Source organism: Cibotium barometz, chromosome 9 (genome assembly GCF_041138505.1).
Source record: "Cibotium barometz isolate CiBa-2024 chromosome 9, ASM4113850v1, whole genome shotgun sequence".
In the NCBI taxonomy this organism is placed as follows: Eukaryota; Viridiplantae; Streptophyta; class Polypodiopsida; order Cyatheales; family Cibotiaceae; genus Cibotium; species Cibotium barometz.
In genome coordinates, this window is record NC_141054.1 from 16,441,072 (window position 1) to 16,468,191 (window position 27,120).

Genomic DNA, 27,120 nt, shown 5'->3' on the forward strand with positions numbered 1-27,120 from the left:
CCTGGTTTTTGAGCAAGTAGTATAGCTTCCATACACTTCATCTTAGCTATATAACAAGATTTTGACCTTAAAATTTCAATTTGTGAAGAACTAAGTTGAATGTTTTACCACCACTATGGATATTTCTCATGTTAGAGCTTACACCTTGTGATTCTTTCCTACCAACTTCTTCATTCTTGTTTAGGGACTTGCTATTATAGGAAGGCTTCTTATTTTGAACCTCATATTTGACTATTGTTTATTTTAATCCTTCCATTCATACACCACATCTTTGACCAAAGAGTATAAATAAGGACCCTCACACATTGGCCATTCTCCATACCTTTTAGAGTCTATGAAATTTCATACATCAGCTACCCTCATCAAGTTGCCGCAAAAGTAAGGTAGAAAACTCCTCCATTAGAACATTATCACCATTTTAATATCAAAAATAGGAGGAAAATTACAATTTGATGCTGGGCTAATGCAACCCTTGTATGGTGAGTCATCAATGAAAACTGATCTCTGTGCGCATCACATCCAAATGTCTATAATTTTTACCAAAGGTTTGAACATGATGTCAACACGTGGATTATCTAGCATATCTATTTTTCTCTTTCCATACGGTACAACATCCCTCTTGGATCCAAATCACAAAGAAATAGAGTGTTTCTCTTGCATGATTTAGCAAATCTTTCACCATAGAGAGTGCATTATGCTTCATTGCAAATGCCTACATTCCAAGAGCTTTAAAAATTCTATGCATGCATGTCAAAGAACTATGAACATATTACCACATTCTAGGGATGTGTGTGTTGGTGTGACTTGTACCAACAACACTTCAAGAGAAACCCATTCAAATCCAATATCATTTCTAACTTGTACTTCTCCAACAATGCCTCCAAAAATTATATGCATGCAAGTCGAAGAACTATGAACATATTGCCACATTGTGTGTGTTGGTGTGACTTGTACCAACAACGCTTCAAGATATACCCATTCAAATCTAATATCACTGTTAACTTGGACTCCTCCAACAATGCCTTCAAAAATTCTACACGTGTACGTCGAAGAACTATGAACATATTGCCACATTCTAGGGATGTGTGTGTTGGTGTGCCTGTACCAACGCTTCAAGAACAACCCATTCAAATCCAATATCACTATTAACTTGGACTTCTCCAACAATGCCTTGAAAAATTCTATGCATGCAGGTCGAAGAACTATGAACATATTGCCACATTGTAGGGATGTGTGTGTTGGTATGACTTGTACCAACAATGCTTCAAGACAAACCCATTCAAATCCAATATCACAGTTAACTTGTACTTCTCCAATAATGCCAAACCCAATATCATTTCTAATTTGGACTTCTCCAACAATGCCAAATCCAATATCATTGTTAACTTGGACTTCTCCAACGATGCCAAATATAATATCATTGTTAACTTGGGCTTCTCCAATGATGCGAAGTCCAATATCACTATTAACTTGGGCTTCTCCAATAATGCCAAATCCAATATCACTGTTAGCTTGGGCTTCTCCAACGATGCCAAAACAATTGGATTATCATCAATATTTCTTACCATTTATTCCTCTATATTTCTTTCTAGTACAATTTTAATGAAACTGGAAATTGTGTTCACTTCTTTGCATTGTTGATTTACTTTTGTATAATTAAGAATCGAGAAATTTTTGTCAAATTCTAGTACTTATGATTGTAGAGTTATAAAAGGTGAAGAGGTTTGCCATTGAGACTATGAGTTATAGCTCAAAGTCACAACAATTTTTTTTAAAACTAAAATTTCTAGTATCTATTGCTCAAGACCCATAAACTATAGTAAACAAACAATAGGTCAACCATATTTCAATTAAATTTTATATTTGACATTCTAGCATCACCAACTTTATCTCCTTGGATGTTCCTATCTTTGAAAAATTTAATGGATTCTTTGTCTCCTTGAAAATCATGACTTCTTCCGTCTTTGTTGCACATCCTTGCCTCCTTCACAATTTTGGTAGATTCATTTATGTTGAAATCCACTTCATTGCTAGTTTTCAAAGTTAATTTGGATTTATCTCCTTGTTGTGATTATCATAGCATGGTGTGGTGAGTCGCGCCACATCAGCTCGACCTATAAAAACACTTTAAACATTAGCTTGGAAATAGACTTGAATATGCAAGCTTGTTATAAAAGCATTGATTTTTAGCTAGAATCCAAAACCTCTTTTTGTCTCTTGGTCATCATTTTTGACAATGGTGGTGGGACAATATTTGTGACCTACAGAACCAAATCTGATTTTAATCATGACATTAGAAATCCTTTGGACAAATTTTGGGCCCTTTGCTAATGACCCTCATTAGCAATGGACCAATGGGAAGAGAGCAGTGTGCACATTTGGTCTCTAAAAGTAGGGGGCAACTAGGCTTGTCTTCCTTATTCTTATACAAATGTGGGGTTCAAAAAGTAGGGGTTGGCCTTCATAAATTGGGTGGGGGGAGGGGGGATAGGTAACTAAAAGTAGGGGAAATCCATCATTTTCAACCCCCATCAATCTCATGGGGGTGTCAAAAAACCCTAAAAAATGGGTTCTTTCAAAAAAGTGATTCCCCCTCCAAAAAAAACCCAAACCAAACCATTTTGTATCAACACCACCCTACACTCCATTCCCCCCAAAACTAGCAACTCAAATCTCCATAGATCTCTCTCTCTCTCTCTCTCTCTCTCTCTCTCTCTCTCTCTCTCTCTCTCTCTCTCTCTCTCTCTCTCTCTCTTCTCTCTCTCTCTCTCTACTGTGCGTAGTCCTGTAGCTTATTCACGTATACATTAATCTCTCTCTCTCCCTCCCTCCTCTCTCTCTTTCTCTCTCTCTCCCTTTTTCTCTCTAACAGACATAATATCTCGCTAGCCATGATCTTGATAAGGCTAGGAGTTATTCATTATGTACAACTCTATAATCACTCACCCCAGAATTTTAGAATTTCTTATCGTATTTTTAGACTTCTTAGCCGCTTTATTCCTAGGAGAAGAATTACATCACCATTATCAGTGATGAATCGTGTATATCATAGCATGTCTCCATCGCACTATCGCCTTTTTATGCGTACACGATTGAGGCGATGACTTTTGGAGCTGAGACGCTCTATGTATATATCAAAAACTTTTGATAATAAAAGATGTTTTGCAAAAGATTCCAAATTATTTTCATGGTTGTGAATATTGGAGAATTATCAGAGTGAATCTTGTTTTCAAGAATTACGATGGAATATTTATTTGTTTAAGAAATAAATCTAAAAAATTAAATAGTCATAAATCTGATAACAAAGTTAAGCTAACAAAAATATCATTTTATCAGAATCATGAGGCGTGAGGGCCGTGGTAGGCAGTCAGATCCTCTTACCAATGATGAAGAGTTAGATCCGGACGTTCGTAAAGCCCTGCACTGATCCCAACCTGGTCCCTTCAAGGGTGAAGGGGAACAGTTAGGAGAAGTAGTGGAAAAATGGATCGAGTTTAATGGAAGATTATTTTGATGTAACCAGCTATAACGAGAAAAGCAAAGATGTCTCTCGTCAGATTGAAAATTGTGGAAATGGCTAGGATCGCATGGAGGAACCATTGCGAGACAAACCGTCTCAACCAAAATACCCAGACCTGGTCAGATCTTAAAGCTTACCTCAGGTTGAGGTTCTGTCCTCCGGCCTTCGTGGAAACCAAAATGATTGAGTTCTTGGAACTGAGGTTGGACGATTCAAGAATACCATTAGGCATTTTCCCTTCTCCTCAAATATTCTCCACTTTTGGATGAAGAGCATCTGATGGCCAGATTTGTTCGAGGGAATGAATGAGCCATTGGCTCAAAAATGCCAAACTAGTCTCAATGGCAGAAGTTGTCAGAATGGCAAAGGACTTTGCCAAAGCATTTGTTGTTAAGATCCCGCGGCGCCGAAGTTTACACCCTCAATTTTTAAAAGGTTCAAAACCCCAGGAAGTGCTTCAAACTTTCCACCCCCTAAGAGGCAACAAGACCCTAATCAGAATCAAGATGCTGGGAAATTCAGAAGTGAAGGAAGACCCTTCCCTCTCAGAACACTTTCTCAAGAGCCCCACCTCTTTCAAGGACTCAGAGGGATGAGCTTAGAAGTGAGACCAGGTGTTTTGGGTGTCAGGGTTTCGATCACCAGCTTAAAGACTACTCTTAAAGACTACCAGACTCCTGCCATGTCAAGAGGATAGGGAAGTCAAGGACCCAGAGTAGTGCAGAGACCAGCCCCTTCATATTAGTCCAAGTCAGGGTCCGTCTCGCCAAAATTAGGGTAGCCCTAGCTCAACCATCTACCTCTTTTCAAAGTAATCTCAGAACTCCCTCTCCCAGAACTGGGGTAACCAAAGTGAAAGAGTTCCGCCCCAATCTGCAGCAGCAGCCAGAGCAATTACGATAGCAGAAGTAGTGGAAGAGAAAAGAGGTCAGATTTATACCGCGATTGAAAACCAAGGGCCAAATCGTCAATTCTCTGTCATCCATGCTCCAGCTGAGTATAAGGGTAAGCCATTTAAGCTTTTGATTGATTCAGGTAGTTCTCATTCATTTATTTCCCCAAGATGCTTGGGTAAGCTAGTCTTAGAACAGAAATCAGGGAAACCTATGCAAGTTGAATTGGCCAGTGGTTGGGAAGATTCTTTTCACTCACCATGAGACAGATAGTATTTAGTTTAATCTAGATGGGAATGTAACTGACTACCAGTTCAGAGTCTTACATTTGGGAGTTTTTGACGAAATAATTGGAATGGATTGGCTCCACAAAAATCAAACCAAATGTCTGACCGAATGGTAGGAGTGGGATTTGCACATTCACTGGCCAGCTAAGCCATGGCTGCAGCTAATTCGTTGGTTGTCTTCCCTTCCTTCTTGCTCTTGGATGACCTAGTGTTACGATCTTCCTCCTCGTCCTCCAATTCCTCACTAGCTGTGGAATCATTGGAATCATCCTCCTCATCCAAAGATTTGGATGAGGATTTCTTGGACTTCCTTTTGCTGTTGGACTTTTCCTTGCTTTTGACCAGGCCTACCAACACCCTGAGAGCTAAGTCCACAAGCTGCTCCATGGTGATGGTAGCCAGGTTAGCACAACAATGGAGCATTTTGTGTTTCTTGCTAAGGCCCTTCATGAAATAAGAATTGATAATTTCCTCTACAGGCTGGTGAATTGCATCTAGCATGCGGATAAGTTTTTGAAGCTTTGCAGCATAACCTTCCACTTGCATTCTTATCCGATTCATTCTACACAACATATCTAGCACATGCACGGATTTATTTGTCTTTTCTGAAGCATTGAAGGAATGCATCTCGGATGGCATCATGAGTGGGGAAATGGGTATAGTCATAGCGAGTAACCCAAAGAGCAGCACTCTTCTGGAGTGTGGGAACAAAGGGAGCCTTTTTAACGTGCTAGTTAACCAGGCCAGGTACATTGACATGCCACAACAAGCGGTGTCGAGCATCAAGATGTGAGCATCTACATCATTTGAGGATTTCTAGAAAAATTTTGGGGTACTTTACGTTGAGAGTTGGTCAGTGCATCATGTTGTGGTAGGGGAGGGGGTGAGGCTGCACGGGTGGTGGTATGAATAGTGTTGATGAGGTTGAGGTAGTAGGGGTGAGTGGTTCTTCTTCTGAGTGGGATGCGAGTTGTTCTAGTTGTTCAGATATAGCAGGTTGGTCTTTAGGGTTGGCGAGCAAGAAGTGCCAAGCTTGGTTGCGCTCCATGTAGTACCTTTCACGTGCTGACATGAGGGATGGGTTCGAAACTAAGGGGAAAAGATTCAAACACAATGGCAATCAGGAAGCAAGCAAAAAGCATCATGGTCGCCAAAGTGTTGGTGGGGAATATGACCGTGTGATAAGATGCGGTGCTAAAGGAAGTGTTGTTCTTGTAATAAATTACTCTAGCTACCTTTTGGCGATGGTGAGATGCGGCTGTTTGGTTGCTGTTGCGGTGCTGGCCTACAGCTCAAGCTAGCCTACGGCTAACACTTTGAATAAAGATAATATATATACCTTTTACAATAAAAAATGCTCTATTTTTAGGCTTTCCAAAAAATGGCACTTGAATAAGTGCCAAAACTCCTAAATTGATGTTATTAGGAGCAGATTCCACTTTGAAAACATGAGAATTGAGTTCCATTGGGTTGGATTAGATTGGGATTACAAATTTATGTTTATGCATTATTTATGCTAAACCATAAAAATAATTAAAAATACTTAATTAGTTACATCACAAACATTAACTAGCATTAGGACCATTAACCACACCCCATAAGTCTAAAAAATCACAAAACCACCAAGAACATGCCAAAATAGCTCTCGAGTTATGGGACGTGAGCCCATAGCCCCACGCCGTGAGCCTAGACATGTGAGTCTATAGACGTGAGCCATGAGCCTAGACATGTTAGCTTGGACACCTGAGCCATGAGCATGGATATGTGATCCTAGACACACGAGAGCGTAGACACGTGAGCCGTGAGGTAGGTATGTCTAATATAGTATCAACCAATTATTATTGCATAATGACTCATGTAAACACACCTATGCATATCCTTGTAATTTTTTCTTATCATATAATTTGTAGCAAGTATAAATTCTAAGGAGAATTATTATCCTTTCCACTTATTATCCTGAGTAAGGATTATCCCATGCAAACACCATGACCACTAAGTAGGGGATCGTAATATGGAATTCCTTGTTGTAACTTTTGCTAGTCGTCAGCTTAATGACGTGTAGCACAACTATACCAACACCGAAAGAGATGGTTAAGCCTGGTATATGCTATGAAGACTCTAGATATTACATACTAGCTTTACTAAATTTATGTTATTTATCAACCACCATCAAGAATTGTTGTGTTTGGTATAAACAAGAATTGCACCATAGGACACATCATTAGATGATAGAGAGGGGTTAGCCATGGTATATGCTATGAAGACTCTAGATATTACCTGCTTGCTCTACTAAATTTATGTTCTTTGTCAATCACCTTCAAGCATTGCTGTGTTTGGTATAAACAAGCCTTACACCACAGGGCGTATCATTAGATGGTTGCGTTATCATGAGCGGATCTACTCGAGCATTCAAAGAACGTGTCCTCAGCCACCATAACCAGACAACAGCCTCAAAGTCAAGTCAATGGAGGACAACAACTACTATTGGAAATCACACAAGTCAACCTCATTGGTCAAGAGATTTTGCATAAGCATACTTAGAGCTTATGTATAAACTTAATACATAAGCCTATGCATAAGCTCAATGCATACATGCTTTCATAAATCATGCATGCATAAAGCTTATATGATAGGCTTCTGCAAAGCTCTATGCATAAGAAAAACAAGCACAAGCAAATGAAAATTTATTGGCACCACCGAGGTGTAAAAATAGCAAAGATTTAAGTCAAGGACTTATGCATTAAGCTTATGCATAAGCATAAGCTCATGTATAAGCTCTATGCATAAGGCTCATGCATTAGTTCTATGCAGAGGCTCTATGCATTAAGCTCATGTGTAAGATCTATGTATAGACCTTATGCATAGGGTTATGTATAGGCTCTATGCATTAAGCTCATGCATAAGCTCTATGCATAGGCTTATGCATAGGATCTATGCATTAATCTCAATCATAATCTCTATACAGAAGCTTAATGCATAGGATCTATGAATTAATCTCAATCATAATCTCTATACAGAAGCTTAATGTATAGACCTTATGTAAAGGCTTATGTATTAAGCACATGTATAAGCTTGAGCTCATGCATAAGCTTAAGCATATGCTCATGCATACGCTGTATGTATAGGATCATGCATTACGCTCTATGCATAGAACTTTTGCATAGACCTTAATGTATAAGCTCTATGTATAAAACTTATTCGTAGAGCTTATGCATTAAGCTATATGCATAGAGCTTAATGCATAAGCTCATAGAGTTTATGCATTAAGCTCTATCTATTCATAGAGCTTATGTATTAAGCTTTATCTATGAGAATAGAGTTTATGCATTAAACTCATGCATTACACATTAAGCTCAATGCATAAAGCTTATGCATTAATCTCTATGCATAAGCTCATGCAGTATGCTCAATCCATAGAGCTTCTACATAGGCTTAATGCATAGAGCTTATGTATAAGCATAATGCACAAGCTCTTTTCATACTCTATATGTATACAACATACATAAATCTTATGCATAAGCTTATGCATTAAGATTATGAATGGCTTATGCATATATGTATAAAGAGAGCTTATGCATAAGCTTAATGCATGAATGCACAAATGCACAAGCCTATGCATAAGTTGTATGTATGCATGCTTTCATGAAGGATATATGTACAAATCTTATTCATAGGCTTGTGCATTTAAAAATCACAAGTAAAGAATAAATCCCCAAAACCTAGAGGTGCAAAAAAGAAAAGATTCAAGTCAAGGCATTACCTCTTATGCTTGCTAGAATCTTGCAGGTGGTTAAGGGAGTTTGAAGAAGCCTAAGATCCGAGTCTCTATTAGGGGAAGGTTGAGGTCTATAGGGCCCCGTTAAGCTACCATATTATGATTTTAATGACTTTTTGTTAAAATGTTAAGTTTCTTTGACTTTAGATACCTTCTTATTCTTCAAATGACTAGAAGTTTGAATTTCAAAGTTTCCCGCCAAAATTGAATTTAAAATTGAGTGGGCAAAACCATATCATGTGACATATCTATGGAAAGAGCTCAACGAGTAGATTCTGGATCTCTAATCTCCGACAAATTTTGAGCTCATATGTAGAAGTTATGGATGTCCGAAATTTCAAAAACTTTTTCCCCCACTTTTTGGGAATGAAAAGTACAAAAAGGCATCTTCTAGAGAATCTTTTGACCACCTTTAATCACCCAATATTTTTGTATACATGGCATCACATGATTGACCCTTTTCTTTAATAACCTTTTAATCACATGGTATCTTAAAGGGCCCTTATAGACCTCAACCTTCCCCTAATGTTTGCCAAAGATATGGGCTATTTACCTTAACCTAGCCAAAAAAATAAAAAGATTAGTAGAGTTTTTATCTACTAACTTAAGTAAACTATTAAGGCATGTATATAAGAGAAAGAGAAGAGGGAAACATAAGGGAAAGAGTGAGAGCAAGCACATTGAGGTAACTCTCAAACCTTAAATAATAAATATAATCATTTTGTTTTGCTTAAGATTACCTTAAGCTTGATTGTGATGCTTATGGAGAGAGTGTTTTCTTGCTTTTAAAGCGAAAAGAAAGCTTTCTTATATGAAGGAAGAAGATATGACACCTTGTAAACCCTACACAAAACTGTTATTAAATAGTTTGTTTTCAGTTAGAAAGCTTGAAGAAAACAAAAAGACTAGAGCTTGAGTTTACCTTAATGCTTGTGATGCTTATGAAGAGGTACCTTTCTTGCTTGTGAAGAGAGAAGAGGGTTTTCTTGTGAACGGAGAAGATGAGGAAGAAGATATAAGTGTTTAAGGAAAAGGGATTACGATAAGAGGTTGATAACAAGGGCAAGGTATAAGAGCATGCCATAGCTAGGGTATGGTAGGCAAGATTCCGAGCTCCAAAGAGTAAATGTTTGATAGAGAATAGGCAACACACCACTCGGGAAGGGGATATCCTATTTTTAAAAAATTTCACACTACCCGTTATTAGCCTCGTGCAGCTATAGTTGTGTGCATAGCCGTGCAGTGGACCTGCACAACCTGTGTAGAGCTGCACCGGGTCCCTCTCAATACTCTCTCTCCTCTTCAGGTGGATATCCTACACGTCTATACTCTCCTTCTCTTGTTGTGGAAATATTACAGATCGCTCGCTTGTGAGCGCCACGTCAAGATTGACGGCAACGGACCTGTGGGGGGCTGCGCACGGCCTCTCACCATGCTGTTCTAGGTGGCCACGACAGTGTACATGGTGGCTGTACGTGCGGGAGGAAGTACGTGGTGGTGAGCGTGTGCCTAACAGTAGTGGGCAGCATCAAGGACACCGAGCGAATAGTGGCGTTCAGGCGTGCCTCGCAAGCCGCCATTGTAGAGTTAGCCATGCCTATCTACAAGTACATGCTACTAGAGCCATACATTTTTCCACCCATCAAAGGCGGTGCGCCATCGTCTTCTACACGTCGTGCTTCACCTTCACATGATGATCCTCATCCTTGCTACTACTACTACATTATCAGCGGGAAGGGAAGTGGTATCAAAATTTCCAGCTACAACTGCTGGCCGACAGCATCGACATGTTTGAAAAAGCTGCTCGCCATGTATGCAGGCTGTGGAGCCCCTCTACTGTGCACGTTTTCTCTCAAGCCATGCGGATGACGCCATTGAGGCTTGGAGCCTCGCTCTTAAGTTTGCGGCTTTTAGCAAGTAGGTTTTGAATTCATATGTATCTCCCACTACTCAATTCGTTTTTTTGTGCACTTTAAACTCAATGGGTCTCATATTTTTTTATACCCAATTCAATAGCAAAGTGCCTCAATTCTATAGTAGAATTGAGCATAGGTCTCTCTACTCTTTATTTTAAAATCAAGTTTCGTGATTTTTATGTTTAAGGTAGTGTTTTAAACATGTTTGTGTTCTAAGTTTGAGTTAGTTCTCATGATCATTTATCTCAATCTCAAGTGTGAGAACTAGGTGTTTTATTCTTTTGACATTGTGTATCATTATGCTTGAGATAGGTAGATGCTCGATTCGAGGGGCTAAAATATGGTTTTGGCTACATGAAGTCCCTCACTGAGAAAATCTATGGTGAAAGTTGGGAGCATAGTTTCAACACAATGAATAGGAGTAACAAGGCAAAGACAACATAAAGCATGCAAGGATCCTAATGGTAGTTATTCCCATTGTATATTTATGTATGAACTCACTTGTTCATGAAAAAACTCTTACTTTTGACCTATGAAAATCCAATGCCTACTATCTCAAACTTGAGATATCATACTCTCAAAATTTGATGGTCCTATTGAACTTGAAAGATTTCAAAAATGTGGAATTTCTCAAGTTTAAGGGGTTGAACTCTCAATGACCTTACTCAAAGTAAACTCAACTTGTTCTCAAAGTTGTGCCAAAATCAGGAATTTTTCCCATAGTTCCTAAATTGGCACATTTAATCACAATTGCTAAGCTAATTCTTGGATCAAAGCAATGAAATTTAAGCCTCTTAGGCTCCAATTTCATGTAAATCATCAAATAACCCGGGGTTTTGTTCTACCAATAGATGAAAATAGAATGCCCTGATGCAAAATAAATTCCAAATCAAAATAAAACACAATAAGAAACAAACACATACAATGTTCCAGAAATGTATGTTTTTTGAATTTTGACCTCCTGATGAACATTAGATAATATTGGGTAGTCCTAATAGCTTCAAATGGATTGAAAAATGAAGCCCCTAGGCTAGTCTAGCAACAGTGGATGGTAAATATGTTCAAGTCAAAAGCTTACCTTAGCCTTTCCAATTGATGTATCATTAAGTCTTGCCTTTGATTCAAGTTTGTGAAAGAACATTGCCTATGTGTTTATTATACGCCATGCCAACTATGGATATATCGCAAGTGACGTGCATCGGCATTGGGTAAAAGGCGGGCATGTGCTTCATTTGGTGAAAACTCAAACACTCTAATTTCTTTAACACTTACTTGTCTGCTTTCTTCAACTATTACACATGGTTTGAGATAGAAAATTGGTGCTTGATGTATAACTCTTACACTTATTTGTCTGCATTCTTCAACTCTTCCACATGCTTTAAGATAGGAAATTAGTTCTTGATATATAATTAGGCTAATTGATAAGGTGGGTGTGAATTATATTGGGTTATCCATGAGAATGAAATAATTTGGGACACCCATTCTGGTAAGTACAGTGGTAAACCATGAACTATGGGTGGCATGTTGAACAATGTCAAATGGATCTGAGTGTTTCTTGAGCCTCTTTTTGGAATTATGCTGGTATTTTTTCTTCTTGCTTGAAGCGTGGCAATGTCAGCAAAAAGAAGGGAAAGCATTACAGGCAACGTAGGGGTGAAATTTGGGAATAGAAAAACCATGTCAACCTTGGGCATGCAACTTTGACGTGTTGGGCATCTCTACTTGGCCTCATTAGCATGTATCTACCCAAGTTTTAGGCCTTGGAGGGAGATGTAGAGCGTGGTTGACTGAATCACTGCCTTAGGTAAAGATCACCATTTAGGGGCATGGATTTGATGGCTCCATGGACCACAATTGGGATGGCCATGTGATTTGGCAAGGTGGAGGTCTCTCTGGTGACATCTTCAAGAAGTCCCAAGCATGTCGAGTGCATATGGAAGCCTAGTAGCTCTTGTGAGTATGTATATTTCATAATTATGTTTCATGGATGGAAAGAAGGATGGACTAAGCAAGACCAAGACTCGATGAAGAGGATGAGACTAGGCAAGACAATTGGATCAAAGGAAAACATGCAAGGTGTTGTCATAAGGCATGGATATTATGCAAGAACCATTGAATTTTTATCCTTCTTGAAATCCTTCCAGGAGACATAGCTTTAAGAATATCATCTTTGATTTTGGATTTGAAGCTTGTTATGGTATTTGGATCAGGAACTTCCCCTTCGAGTGACATTAATGTGGGAATAGGTATGTCATATAATTCTCCATGAGAACAACTTCTCTTGATGGAACCCTGTATTCTGCAAAATACACAAATATATCCACTGATTTGTAAAATGAAGGTGGTTTTTTTGCATACATTACATCTGCAATCCCCTTGTGAATTGCTTTGAATGTGCCACTTAAGCTCTCAACAGGCTGCCACTCCACAGCTGTTGATGGAAAGATAACTGAAATTAAACAAACAACAAATATATCAGAAGGAGAAATATTGTGTTGTATCAAATAGATAAAGTTTTGTTAAATTACAGTAAGAATGGAGAATTGGATGTTCATCCAAGTTCAACACCATGTCTTTGGCCATGTAGACATGTTGAACTTTTGCAAGCCAGCCATTGTCGGTCACTTTGAAGGCAAGAACACGACCTTTCCAATGGGATTTCACTTCATTTTGCTTGGTTCTTTTCACCCTGTGGGCACCTTTGCAAGAGGGAAGCATAAGACATGGGTTTCCAAACACCATCCTCTCTGGTGTTATAAAAATCACAAGAAGTTATATTATGAGAAGGACGACATGAGGACGCCATAGAAGCTCACAGATGAGAGAAAAATAGTGAGTCTTTTGAAAATGCAAAGAAAGGAGAATAATGTTGAGATTCAAGCTCGATGTCAGTGTGAGCCAGCTATGCTATGTGCTAGCATGTTAGGTAGGAACATGTGTGAGACATAAATGACCGCGTGTCCAGCTGGTCATAGTGTGTGGACATTAGCTAGGATTTGTAGAGTGTGGACACAACTCATAGTGTGTTGTGTGGATTATGGATTAGTTTATTATGCTTTGTGTGAGAGTGGACATGGCTTCCCTCTATGGTTAGGGTTTGTAATATACATTAGGGTTTGCTCCTGTGTGTGTGTCTCCTCCCCCTCTACCGTTCTTTTAACATGGTATCAGAGCCTTGTGCTGTTTATTAGGGTTTATGAGTGAGTGAGTGAAGAGGGAGAAGAAGCTGTGAAGAGAAGCTGTGAAGCTTGCCATTGGAGCTGTGAAGCTTGGAGCACACCAAATACTATCAGATCTGGAGCACACCAAATACTATCAGATCTGAGAGCTTGGCCTACCGGGTAAGGTCTTCTAAACATCCTTGAGCGGATTGCAGGTGATACAGGCAAAAACAAAGCAATTTAGAGCAACTCAAAGCAAAGCAAAATTTTGGTTTTTTGGAAGCTTTCCATTAAAGCTTGAAAGCATTGATGTATGGTGGAATTACATGTAAATCTGGCAAAGCAAACATGTATCTGACAATGAGGGATGTAATGGCAACTCCTATGCAAGCCCTACTGTGATTTTTGAGCATTTTAGAAGCATTTGGATGTATGAAAATCTCTGGTTTTTGAGCTCTCACAAAACAGAGAAAAGGAAGCCCAAAATTGATGCATTTGGAGCGAGTTTTGGCTTAAATCCAACCATTGATGGATTGCACATATGCCTAGGTGTTTTGGGGACTCAAACCCATCATCAATTGTCAACACAAACACTCCCAAAGCCTTCAAATGCAGGCGGCGCATCCAGAACAGAGAAAACAGAGCAGAATTTGATCTTTTTGGAGCGAGGAGGCCAATTAATCATTGGTTGATTGATACATTTCAAGTTTGCTTTAGCAATTGGTTGCTTTACACTTTGGAGAAGAGGGCTATGTGATTGGATTGATGAATTATGCCTAATTGAGCTGGGAATGAGCTGATTAAACAGGCTGTCCACTGGTTGCAGAGAAACAGAGCATTTTTAATTGAGCAATTAATCTTTGGTCTTACACAATTGGACAAATTCCTCTTACATGGAGTTGATGGACACTATTGCTAAGCTAATGAATGCCTGGTTGCTCAATTTGGAAAAATATTGAAGAAATTAGAGCCATTTTCCTACTGGTTTTTCTGGTTTTTCCCAAAACAGAGAAAGGGGTTTTCAAAAATTGATATGTACACATGTCAGATGGTGTTGATACTCTACATTGAGGATATTACCTTGCGTGGTCTTGGCAAGGAATATAAATCTTTTGATACATCTATCTCAGTGAGGAGTACAGGTTTACCAGACTTTGATGAGTTGGTTTCACTCTTGCTGGTAGAGGAAATCAAACTCAGTGATTCATTTCTGGATGCATCTACTAGCCATGATGATGGCAGAAATCAGGCTTTCTACTCTCAGAGAGGTTTTAGAGGCAGGGGGAGATTTGCATCACGTGGACGTGGTGGTAATGGTCGTGGATGGCAGGACATGCCTCCACAACAGAATTTTCAGCCTTCATATGGTGCTCGAGGTGGTCGTGGATATGCACCTCAGAGAGGCAGAGGTAACCCCCGTGGTAGAGGACATTGGCAAGGCCAACAAAATTCTATGCAAGATGTGGAATGCCATTACTGTGGCAAATATGGACATATGGCGAGAGATTGTTTCCGCAAACAGAATGATTTGAGAGGGGGTAGAGCACAACGTGGTGGTCATTATGGTGGAAATTATGCACAACATGGTGGAAACTATGCATCAGGCAGTAATGATGGCACGAATCATTTGTTTGCCATGAAGCATGTTGTGGGTTCTATGACGATAAATGCTGAGAATGATGACACATGGTATATGGACTCAGGAGCATCAAACCATATGACATGTCATGGAGAATGGTTTGAGCATATGAAGCCTATGGATGTAAAAGGCTATGTGGAGACAGGTGATGATACCTAGCATGTCATTACACATGTTGGAAGTGTACCATTGGTTATGCACAATGGTTAGACAAAGTCTATGTCAGATGTGTTGTATGTGCCTTCTATCACAAAGAGCTTGGCCTCATTTGGTCAAATGGCGGAACAGGGATTACAGGTTCGTTTCAACGAGCATGGTTGCTTCGTTGAGGACTTTAAACATGGATGTAGAGTCATTGCTAAAGGAAAGAAAGAAGGCAGATTGTTTAAGCTGGATGCTGGAATTCCTGAGATAAAATCAGCCATGTTCTCCAAAAGTAAAAATGTGGTACATGACATTGATATGTGGCATAAGAGGATTGGACATGTCAATATACAGAGATTAAAGAACATGCAAACAAGAGGCATTGTCAGTGGATTGCCTAGATTCAGTTTGGGAAGCAGGCAAGGTTGAGGTTTCCTAGAGAAGGAAATATGAGTAGCAGGCCACTTGAGATTGTACATAGTGATGTATGGGGTCCTGCACAAAACCCATCTATCAACAAAGGCGGTCTATACTATGTGACATTCATAGATGATTTCAGCAGGATGACATGGATATACTTTCTCAGAGAGAAGAGTGAAGTGTTGGAAAAGTTCATGGATTTCAAAGCTTTTGCAGAAAAGCAATATGGCTGTTGGATTAAATGTTTGAGGACAGATGGAGGTGGTGAATACACCTCAAAAGCTTTTGAGCATTTCTTGAGGAAGCATGGAATAAGAAGACAATTGACTTGCAGGTATACACCTCAGCAGAATGGTGTGTCTGAGAGAAAGAATAGAGTCATATGTGAAGTGGCTAGGGTGATGCTCAATGAAAAGAGCATGCCACATTACTATTGGGCAGAAGCATGTGCTACTGCAGTGTATATACTGAACAAAACACCTACAGCAGCCATTCATGGAAGCACGCCAGAGATGCGGCTTACAGGTTATAGGCCAGACATTAGACATCTTAAAGTTTTTGGATGCATAGCTTATGTACATGTGCCTGATGAAAGAAGAAGGAAGTTGGATCCTAAGGCAGAGAAATGTGTATTTGTTGGATATGCATAGGATCGAAAGGCATACAAATGTTATAACCCACAAACTAGACAAGTGGTCATCTCACGAGATGTGGTGTTTGATGAGCTTGCTAGTTGGTACAAAGCAAAAGATGAGGGTGTCATTGAGTCACTTGAGGCTGATGTGCCTGTGAACTTGCCACAAGCAAGTTCTAGTTCTACTTCTATGTCTGGGCCAGCAGAGTAGCAGTGTACGTCCATGGTCATGACGTTTGAGGCATGAGAGTGTGAGCACTGGGAGTAGTGCTATGGATAAAGGAAAGAAGAAGGTCGAAGGAATTGGAATCACAGGTTATGAGTTATCTAGTTCGGAGAGTTTGGATGAGGAGCTTGGCATACTTGTTTTACGCACACCTGGTGCTAGGCAGGATAGATATGTGCCACCACATGCTAGAGTTACAGGTGTTCAGAGTGACCCGCAGGCATTGCGGAGATCCCAGAGAGTCAGATATCCAGTTGACAGATTGACATATCGAGATTTTGCTATGCACTATGCATACATAACATCTATGGTGAAGTATGTGGAACCTACATGCTATACAGAGGCTATTGGAGAGCATGTATGGGAGAAAGCAATGGATGTAGAGATGGACGCATTGGTCCATAATGACACATGGGACTTGGTTGCATTACCAAAGGACAAGAATGTTATTGGATGTAAATGGGTTTACAAAGTGAAGTGCAAATCTGATGGTTCTATTGAGAGACATAAAGCAAGATTGGTAGCAAAGGGTTATGCACAGACCCAAGGATTGGACTATGATGAGACGTTTAGTCCAGTGGCTAAGATGGGCACAGTGAGAGCAGTCATTGCTATGGCTGCAGCTAATGGCTGGGAAATGCATCAAATGGATGTCAAGAATGCATTTCTAAATGGAGATCTACAAGAGGAAGTGTACATGGCACAACCAGAGGGGTATGTACACCCTAGATATCCCACTCACGTATGCAGATTGAAAAAGGCATTGTATGGTCTGAAGCAAGCACCTCGTGCTTGGAGTGATAAGATGAGCAGATATCTTATCTCACTTGGTTTTCAGATTTCTACAGCAGATTCTTCACTCTATGTGAAGAAGACACAGCATGGGATTGTTTTACTCGTCATCTATGTGGATGACTTGATTATCACAGGTGATCATGGTGCAGATGTGATGCATGTCAAGAAAGCTTTGAGTGGGCAATTTGACATGAAAGACCTTGGTGAGTTGAGATACTTTCTTGGAATAGAAGTGGTCAAAGATCATGCAAGTACTTGGTTAGTACAGCGCCAATATGCATTGGATATGTTGGCAAAGTATGGCATGACAGGGTGTAAGCCCATGAGTACACCTTTGGAGCAAAATGTGAAGTTGTGGGCTGATTATGGTGAGGAGCTTGATGATCCATCTATGTACAGGAAGATGGTTGGTAGTCTCATATACATGACTATCACGCGCCCGGATTTGAGTTATGCTGAGGGCTAGTAAGCCAGTTTATGCAGAGCCCCAGAAAGCCTCATTTGGATGCAGTGAGACGCATCATGAGATATGTGAAGACCACAGCACATTATGGTTTACTTTATGAGAGTGGTAAAAGCTTGGACATACATGGCTACACAGATGTTGATTGGGCAGGTAGCGCATATGACAGGAGGTCTACTAGTGGTTTTGCTTTTACACTTGGTAGTGCCGTGGTGAGTTGGAGTAGCAAAAGACAACCTACAGTTGCTTTATCCAGTACAGAGACTGAATACAGGGGTGCAGCCATTGCTACTTGTGAGGCAGTATGGTTAAAGGGTCTCTTGGCAGATTTATGTGAGCCTATTGATGGCAAAGTTGTCATTCATTGTGACAACATGAGCAGTATACAGTTGGCCAAGAATCCAGTGTTTCATGCGAGGACCAAACACATAGAGGTCCATTATCACTTTGTCAGAGAAAAGGTGCTGGATGGTACAGTTGATCTTCAGTATGTGAAGACTAATGAGCAGGTGGCAGACATCTTTACGAAGCCACTTAGCAAGGAGAAGTTTGAGTACTTTCGGACTATGTTGGGAGTACATGGGATGAGCTTGAGGGGGAGTGTTGAGAGTCTTGATATCCCAAGCTCATCTACATCTTCATCTATGGTAGTACATCATGAGCTTGAGAGGGGCTGTTGAGATTCAAGCTCGATGTCAGTGTGAGCCAGCTATGCTATGTGCTGGCATGTTAGGTAGGAACATGTGTGAGACATAAATGACCGTGTGTCCAGCTGGTCATAGTGTGTGGACATTAGCTAGGGTTTGTAGAGTGTGGACACAACTCATAGTGTGTTGTGTGGATTATGGATTAGTGCATTATGCTTTGTGTGAGAGTGGACATGGCTTCCCTCTATGGTTAGGGTTTGCAATATACATTAGGGTTTGCTCTTGTGTGTGTGTCTCCTCCCCCTCTACCGTTCTTTCAACAAATAAGCCATATGCCAAAATGGAGGGAAGGTGGAAAAGGGAATGAGCCATACCAAAATGGAGGGAAGGTGGAAAGTAGACGTTTGAAAAAATTTGGTGATTTGTCATTAATAGCGTTGTTTTCAGAGCCTGAAGAAAAGAGAAGATTTCGTATCTTCCTGCTTGATTTTTTGAAATATAAAATGGAATAAGATGTCACTATTTTGGACCCAAACTTTAATGTTAGCCATCGTAAACGTCTAAATTAAACTGTTTTAGCCGTTCGCCACTAAAATAGAACCGTTAAGAAGACATTTAGAGGAGACAAGAATGCCATACTTTTGTATACGTGTCAATTCACAATTGGACAATTTCTTAATCCTTAGATTAACAAACAGCCCTTTTCTAGCCGTTTTTGGCCCTAATGATTCCATCCACCTCAACCCAACCCCACCCCTCTTTGACACAAACCTTACCATGGGAGCCTCCACATCGACCAGTCCTCCACCCCCATCACCAACACAAGAGCCCTCCCACCCAAACCTCAAAGAAGGAGATATTCTGCCGTCGCCACCATTTGAGCGCAAGGAGGTCATTTGAGCGCAAGGAGGTCGAGCACACAGAGTTTGAGCAGGCAATCGCCATCCTGCTTGGTCGTTAGCTCCAAGCAACACCCATCACCTACATATAATGGACCTCACGGACATCAATGTACTGCACCCATACCTTGAAGCCAAGCATCGACAGTGCAGCGAGGAGCAGACCCACCCCCAAGGAGCGCGGAGCATACCATCGGCCACCCACTGCTAGTTGCCCCATCACGTTTGAACTCATGGGCGAGCAGCTGGCCTGGAGGCCCCTTTCCTCCTTAAACCATTTATATCGGAAACCTATTGCAATGCGCACTCTACATTAGCCAAGACTACCTACCCATACCAAGATGGTGGGCCTGGAATGTATTCCACGAGAGGAGTAGAAGACGAACAGGAAGCTACAATTCAATTTTCCCTTGTTCGCTCCCCCGATGATGCAACATCCCTGTACTAACAACAAAATGATCAAGCGCTTCAATGAGTTCATCCACCTCTATAATTAAGTCGTAGATCCAGCCGTGATCAGGACGATCGGATTTTTCCACTTGATCGTCATGTTGCTGGAGTCATTTCTAGATTGGGACCATTACCATGAAGATGCGTAGGGTTTGGCCCTTGACATCAACAAAGGCCCAATGCTCGAGCAAATTTTTGGCTATTATGAGAGGATCATGTGGATGCCCTCCTAACGCCTGCTCTGCAAACATTTGAATAAATGATGGAGATAACTTTCTGTAGTAGCTATAGAGTCTTCCATTGAGCCCCCCTACTCCAACCTTACGCCGCGACTTCATCCGAACATACTAGATCTACTACAAATAGATCCAACCAGCTTTGAGGATGGACCTTAATTAGGGAGGGGATATGTTAACCACTTTGGTTACATTACCTTTAGCATGACTACACTTATTGTAATCCATCTTTTGTAATCACGCAAAGCGCTTAATGAAAAAGAGAGCAGGGATGACGGAGCTTACCGCGCTTGTGTAATGACCGGTCATCATGAGGAATAGTTGTACATAGAGCTAGAAAGACTAGAAAGACTAGTTTTGGGCCCCCACTGTGGGTGGCCGACCATTGTATCTATGAGCTCTTGTATATAATTCATTTTATGGAATATGAAAAGGGACAATCCCATTAGTCTCATTTGAGCTTGCGGATGTATGCTTGCTTGTGTTTGCTTGCTTGCATGTTTCATGCTTGCTTGTGTTTACTTGCTTGCTTGCATGCTTGATGCTTTCTTGTGTTTACTTGCTTGCATGCTGATCGTTGGTTTGTGCTTGTAGGGATAGTGATGCTCTAACCTCTCTCTTTATCTCCCCTCTCCTTGGTCTCTACCAAGTCCCTCTTGCATGCATGTGGCATCAAGTGAAGGTTGAGCTTTCCATGGGTCCTTTCTTCCTCTCCACCTAGCCATTGAATCTCTTCTTGGGTGACAAAAGAAGAGGTGGAGTGAGCCCCTAGCGGCTTGACATCAAGATGTTAACCCTCATTAGGGTTGGCTAAGTGCAACTCTCCGGACTCGACCCTTGCATGTTGTCTCTCTTCTCTTCTCTTTCTCTCTTGTGTGTAAGGTAGTATGTTAGGTTTAACAACCCTACTCATGTTAAGCTAGTGCTCATGGTTTGGCCAATAGTGGGTCAAGAGATACTTAATGGGGATGTGGGCGGGGGGTTTCAAGGAGTACAAATAAAATTTGGATTCTTTCAAATTTTGGGCAAGCTTCTAGAATAACTAGTGAAGTACATCTCTATTGCACAGCCATCGGTGCTTTAATAATTACAAGATTAATGTTCTTTGCTGGTTGGTTTCATTACCACAAGGCTGCTCCAAAATTGGCCTAGTTCCAAAATGTAGAATCCATGTTGAATCACCATTTAGCCGGTCTCTTGGGGTTGGGTTCGCTAGCATGGGTGGGACATTAGATACACTTTCCGCTACCAATTAACCAACTATTAGATGCAGGAGTTGACCCCAAAGAAATACCCCTTCCTCATGAACCTATTCTTAATTGTGATCTTTGGCTCAAACGAATCCTAGTTTTACAGAACGATTGATCTCATTTTTTATTCTTGACTGGTCAGAATACTCCAATTTTTTAACCTTCTGTAGGGGATTGAATAGCAGGGGGATTGTGGCTGACCATTACCGCGCATCACCCTCTAGCCATTGGAGTTCTTTTCTTGGTAGCTGGTCTCACCAATTGGGGTATTGGACATAGTACGAAAGAGATGTAGGTTCGTAGGGTTTGGATGGAAAAAAAGGTCCCATTGGTGAAAGGCAACCCACCGTGCAGTGTGATTTCATAAGAATCATACAACCAGTCAATCCTCTTTGCGTTCACCCAAGCTCTCATTGCTAAACCCACCCTGCACCCCCGCGCACACACACAATGGGCGAGACGAGCGGTGTGGCTCAAAAATCTCAAGATGAAGTTGAAGATCCAGCATGGTTACAAGTTATTGAGCTGAGCTCGATGTGTTCCTTGCCCATGGCGGCCTTAAAAGTTGCAATAGACTTGAATGTGATGGAGATACTGGCCAAGAATGGTGCAGAAGAAGGATCACAAGGATTATCAGCATCCCAAATAATGTCTAGCATCATCATCAATGATTCTGCAGTCTCGCCTCCGATATCGTGCAAAGGCTGCAATCTCACCAGATCGCATTCTAAGGCTACTGGCAAGCCATGGAGTTCTCACAGCATCATCATCTCTAGAAACAAGCGTTGATCAATATGGCAAGGCTGTAAGCAAGTATGGGCTCAACGCAGCTAGGTAGATTTCTAGGTGCCTGTGTATGTGGCACCCCACGGGCCCCAGCATGAGGAGTCCCCTATCCGGTGACCGCCTTGGTGTGCAGACAACGGTGCAAAAGAGTTATGAACACACATCCATATGTCGGTGCGTTTGCTGTGATTTGAACCCAGGTCCCTGACAAGGGAGGCAAAGCTCCTATCCACTACACTGGGCGCACACTTGTGATATAAACACATGTCCATAACACCTTATGGACATATGTCTAGAAATGGGCTCGTCACTGGCCATTGACCAGGGGTGACCGGGCCCACGGGGTGCCACGTACACAGGCACCCCGAAATCTACCTACAACCGAGCTCAACTCAATGAGCAAGTATTTTGTGATGAACGAAGGTGGGGGCACATCCCTAGCTCCACTGTTGCTCCTGTTACAAGATGAGGTGTTAATGCAAACTTGGCAGCTCACGTTAGATTTCGGGGTGCCTGCATACGTGGCACCCCACGGGCTCGGTCACCCGGCCAATGGCTGGTGATGGGCCCGTTTGTGTTATGGCCATGTCTGTATATCACAAGTGTGCACGCGGTGTAGTGGATAGGAGCTTCGCCTCCCGTGGTGGGTTTGAATCCCAGCAAATTCATCGACAGACGGATGTGTGTTCAAAACTCTTTTGTGCCACTGTCTAGACCAAGGCAGTTTCACCGGCTAGGTGATCGCTCATGCTGGGGCCCACAGGGTGCCACATACATAGGCACCCCGAAATTTACCTAGAGCAAACTTGGCATGATCTCTTGAAAGAGGCAGTCCTTGATGGTAGAATCCCTTTCACGGAAGCCGACAACAAATATATTTTCCTCTATGGCCAACAAGATGTGAGATTACATGATCTCGTCAACCGTGCAATGGCACACCATTCAAAGTTTCTCATGCACGCACTGCTTCAGACGTCCTACCATGGCTTTGATGGTGTGAATAGCCTTGTAGACATGGGTGGCAGATCTGGATCTTGCTTAAGCATGATTATCTCTAAGCACCCTCACATTAAAGGCATCAATTTCGATCAGCCTCATGTGATTGCAGCTACACCCGAGTATCATGGTCAAGAGCTCTAGGCCTCAATTTAATTACTATGCTTTGCTAACCTTTTAAGGTTCTTCCAATATTGAATTAGTCATTAATAAAATAATTCTTTACTTTCAGGTTTTACTATGGTTTGCTAGCCTTTTAAGGTTCTTCCAATATTGAATTAGTCATTAATAATAATGTTTTACTTTCAGGTTTTAATTTTTGTGCTTACCTAATTTGAGTTCTTCAAATAATAACTTCTTGAAATTTAGTCATGAGATCCATTAGTCGCTGATCTCCCATTAAACAGGCGTGGAGCATGTAGGAGGAGACATGTTCGTGAGCATCCCCCAAGTTGATGCTATTTTCATGAAGGTTTTTATCCCCCTACATCTTTCATTCTCCTCTGTGCGCATCTTTCACCTGCATGAATCAAGTTCTCTAGACATGGTTAGTAGGGTTGATGTTATAAATGAAGTCAAGTCTATTTAACCATAGGCACCATAGCATTTCAGATCTCAACACAGCCCATAATTCCAAAGAACACCCAATGCTTTCTCCTAGAATCAGGTTTTACCAGCCTAAGGAGTGGCCATTCCAATCCTAAATGCATTTTCCAAGGCTTTAAAGAAATCTTTGGCAAGAGGACAATGGATGAAGATGTGCAGATCACCCTCCATTTCATGACATCTATTACATTTTCCATCCTTGATATTTATTCTGCAGGCCTTCTGATGGGTCGAGATAGCTCTGTGCATAATCAGCCACGCCAAGCAAGTTTTTTTTGCCTCCAAGTATTTATTCCATAGCTTACCAAAAAGGAAGTACCATTGAGATCTGTCCAAAAAGATGCTCCATCTCTTGTTTAGTTTAGAAGACAGGGGAGACCTCTGTTTGGCAGGTATGGAGAACAGGCTAATCTCATCCTTCCACTAGAATGCTTTGGGGTGTGGAAGATCTCTGATTGAGAGTAGACGTTTGTGTCACTCCACAAGTTGACTCTCTCTCCAATAAGATCTAACTCAACATTGGATACATTGTAGGTCCTAATCTGTTCTATTATGGAAAGCCAAGCATTGTTATAACTATCCCATATATCCTACTGACTACAAATGTCTTTCTTATGCATCCTAAGAGCACTCTCAGCCTGATTTTCCATCAATTGGGGTTAGGGGAAGGCATGGCCGCCACAGAGAATCTGTACCATGGAGGCCCCAGGTGTTACTAGGTTTCTCAGATAGGACAAAGTCACCCTTTACAGCATTCCAAGCAGACCAAAGGGAGGAGACTAGTTGTCTTTGTGCAAGCTTAATATGGAAGTTGCTTGCCATAATTGTAAGGGGGAGAAGATTCTTCCATTTGAAAATACTTTGAGTTGGAACTGGTTGGTGTTCCTATTGGATCAGCCATGTCCATGCTTTAAAAGGGTGTATAAACTTCTTAGGATCCATTTAGGTGCCATTTTATCAGCTAAGTTGGTCACATATTTGAGTCCAAGACCCCCTTTGCCAGTTTCCAAAAGGCACTAGTCCCATCTAACTTTATGGATTTTTTATTCCAATCATCTCCCCCATAGGAAGTTTCTACACAACCTAATGAATTTCCCTAAATCAACATCTGGGGGTCTCCAAACAACATCGGAAGTAGATCACATAGGGGATAATGAAATGGTTGATAATCATCTTTTTGTCTTCAAGAATAAGCTACATTTTCTGCCATCTAGTGATTTTACCTTCAACTCACACCCATTGCCACCTTTATTTTAGACTGAATTTGAATCCCATTAGAATGCCTAGAAATTTGAAAATCACACCATCCTCCAAGGTGTTACAACCTGCTTCAATCAGCCAATCTGAAGGTTTTTCAATAAGAGTTCTAATGCCTATTTTTTGTGGTTAATTACAAAACTTGAGGCTCTGCAATAATAAATATCCAGGCATTCCCTGAAGCACCTTATACTATACTCATTGTTAGAGCAACCATTGCATTTGTGTCATCAGCAAAAACATTTGAGTGCATAGTTGTTGTCCATTAGGGAGGGTAATACCATTCACACCATCTTCCAAGGTGTTACAACCTACTTCAATCAGCCAATCTGAAGGTTTTTCAATAAGAGTTCTAATGCCTATTTTTTGTGGTTAATTACAAAACTTGAGGCTCTCCAATAATAAATATCCAGGCATTCCCTGAAGCACCTTATACTATACTCATTGTTAGAGCAACCATTGCATTTGTGTCATCAGCAAAAACATTTGAGTGCATAGTTGTTGTCCATTAGGGAGGGTAATACCATTCATTTCACCTTTTTTTATCATGGCTTTAATCAACCAGTTAAGGCCATGGTTCCTTTTTAAGTGATATTTAGAATTCTTTTGGCAAATTAAATAAAGCCCATGTTTTTACTTCAATGTCTCAAAGTGGAGATAGTATTTAACATTATCTTCTTCATATGAAAGGTGTTGTATAATCTCAATTAAGTTTAGTGTCATGTTTCCCTTGTTCTTCCAATATTGTTGCATTGACATATATACAACTACAAACAAATACGCCAAATAGTTGTGTCAAGATATAATCTAATGGCACAAAGAGTGCACCAACAAATAGATGTTAGCTCAAACTACACAAAAATACCAAGTTTCCAACCAATCCTATAAGAAATGGGACTCGAATAATTCCCAAAATTCCTAAATTTATCTTTTTTGATAAATACTCATAATTTGAATTATGCCAAAAATTCCTTTTTTACCATTTAATTACTTAGATCTCAATATCATGGGAATTTCTCTTTTTTTATAAAAAAAAATTTACCAAAATTTACTCTTTTCTCATAATCAATTAATTATGCATAATTACAAAAAAAAAATTCTAATGAACGTGATGAAAATTATTCTTTTTGCATAGGATGTCCAATCCTAGAATATGGTAGAAAGTCCTCTTTTAGAATTATGCATAAAATAAGATATGTATTATTTTCTGAAAATTTTACCATAATTCTCAATTTTTGTCTAAAGAACAAAAATCTTGTAATGAAAATATGATAGTAGTTCCTCTTTTATGCTTAAAATCAAACTATAAATTTAAATCATAATTTTAACCATAATCATAAACTTAATTATAATTATCCCACTAGATTAAGCTAATTCCATTATTTCTCTTTTCCCAAATTGATAGGATAATCTATTTCTCATTTAGAATCAATCAAAGTAGTTTTTAACTACTTATAAATAATCTAAGAGAATTAACCATTATTTTTTTCTCGTACACACCCGGGGCCCACTCAAGTGGGTGGAGCCGATTTCCCCTTCCAACAATTAGCCAATTATCATGGTCGGGCAAGGGCCACGCACCATCGGGCAAGAGCCACGAATAAGGCATCCCCCATGACCATCGCCATGAGTCGAGCGCTGGAATAGCGGAGGGGTCTCGTATGGATCCTCCTAGTCACTCGAGTGTTCAAGGGGCAAGAGCCCGAGCAACCAAACACATCAAGCGAGCATAGGTGTCCCTTTATAATATGAGAGAGCCTAGTGGGACTTGAACTCATAACCTAGAGGTTACAAGTCACAATCTTTAACCACTACACTAACTGAGTTGGGACAATTAACCATTATTTTGTTAACACAAAATCATAAAAATACCATTTTCTTAATCTATAGCTTATCAACAGGGATTTAATATTCACGTGATCACAAGATTTTTTGTGATAATAACACATGTGAACAAGTTATTCACATGTTCTCATGTTACCGTTCACAAAATAACAGGTCACTTGCCATTTAGGAACCCCTTAAAAGCTTGGCTACACATGGGAATAAGCTATTCACATGTTCTCATGCTACCATCTGCACATAATAGCAGGTCAGTGGCCACCTAAGAAGATATTTTA

General features: G+C 40.5%; 1 protein-coding gene across 1 annotated transcript; it reads left to right on the top strand.

Moving 5' to 3' along the window:
- Positions 1-22,693: 22,693 nt before the first annotated feature.
- Positions 22,694-23,281, top strand: LOC147635298 (O-methyltransferase 1-like). The gene is made up of 2 exons (XM_086802250.1): positions 22,694-22,784; positions 22,905-23,281. Exons 1-2 carry the CDS (start codon positions 22,694-22,696, stop codon positions 23,279-23,281), a joined length of 468 nt encoding a protein of 155 aa, XP_086658376.1.
- Positions 23,282-27,120: the final 3,839 nt, after the last annotated feature.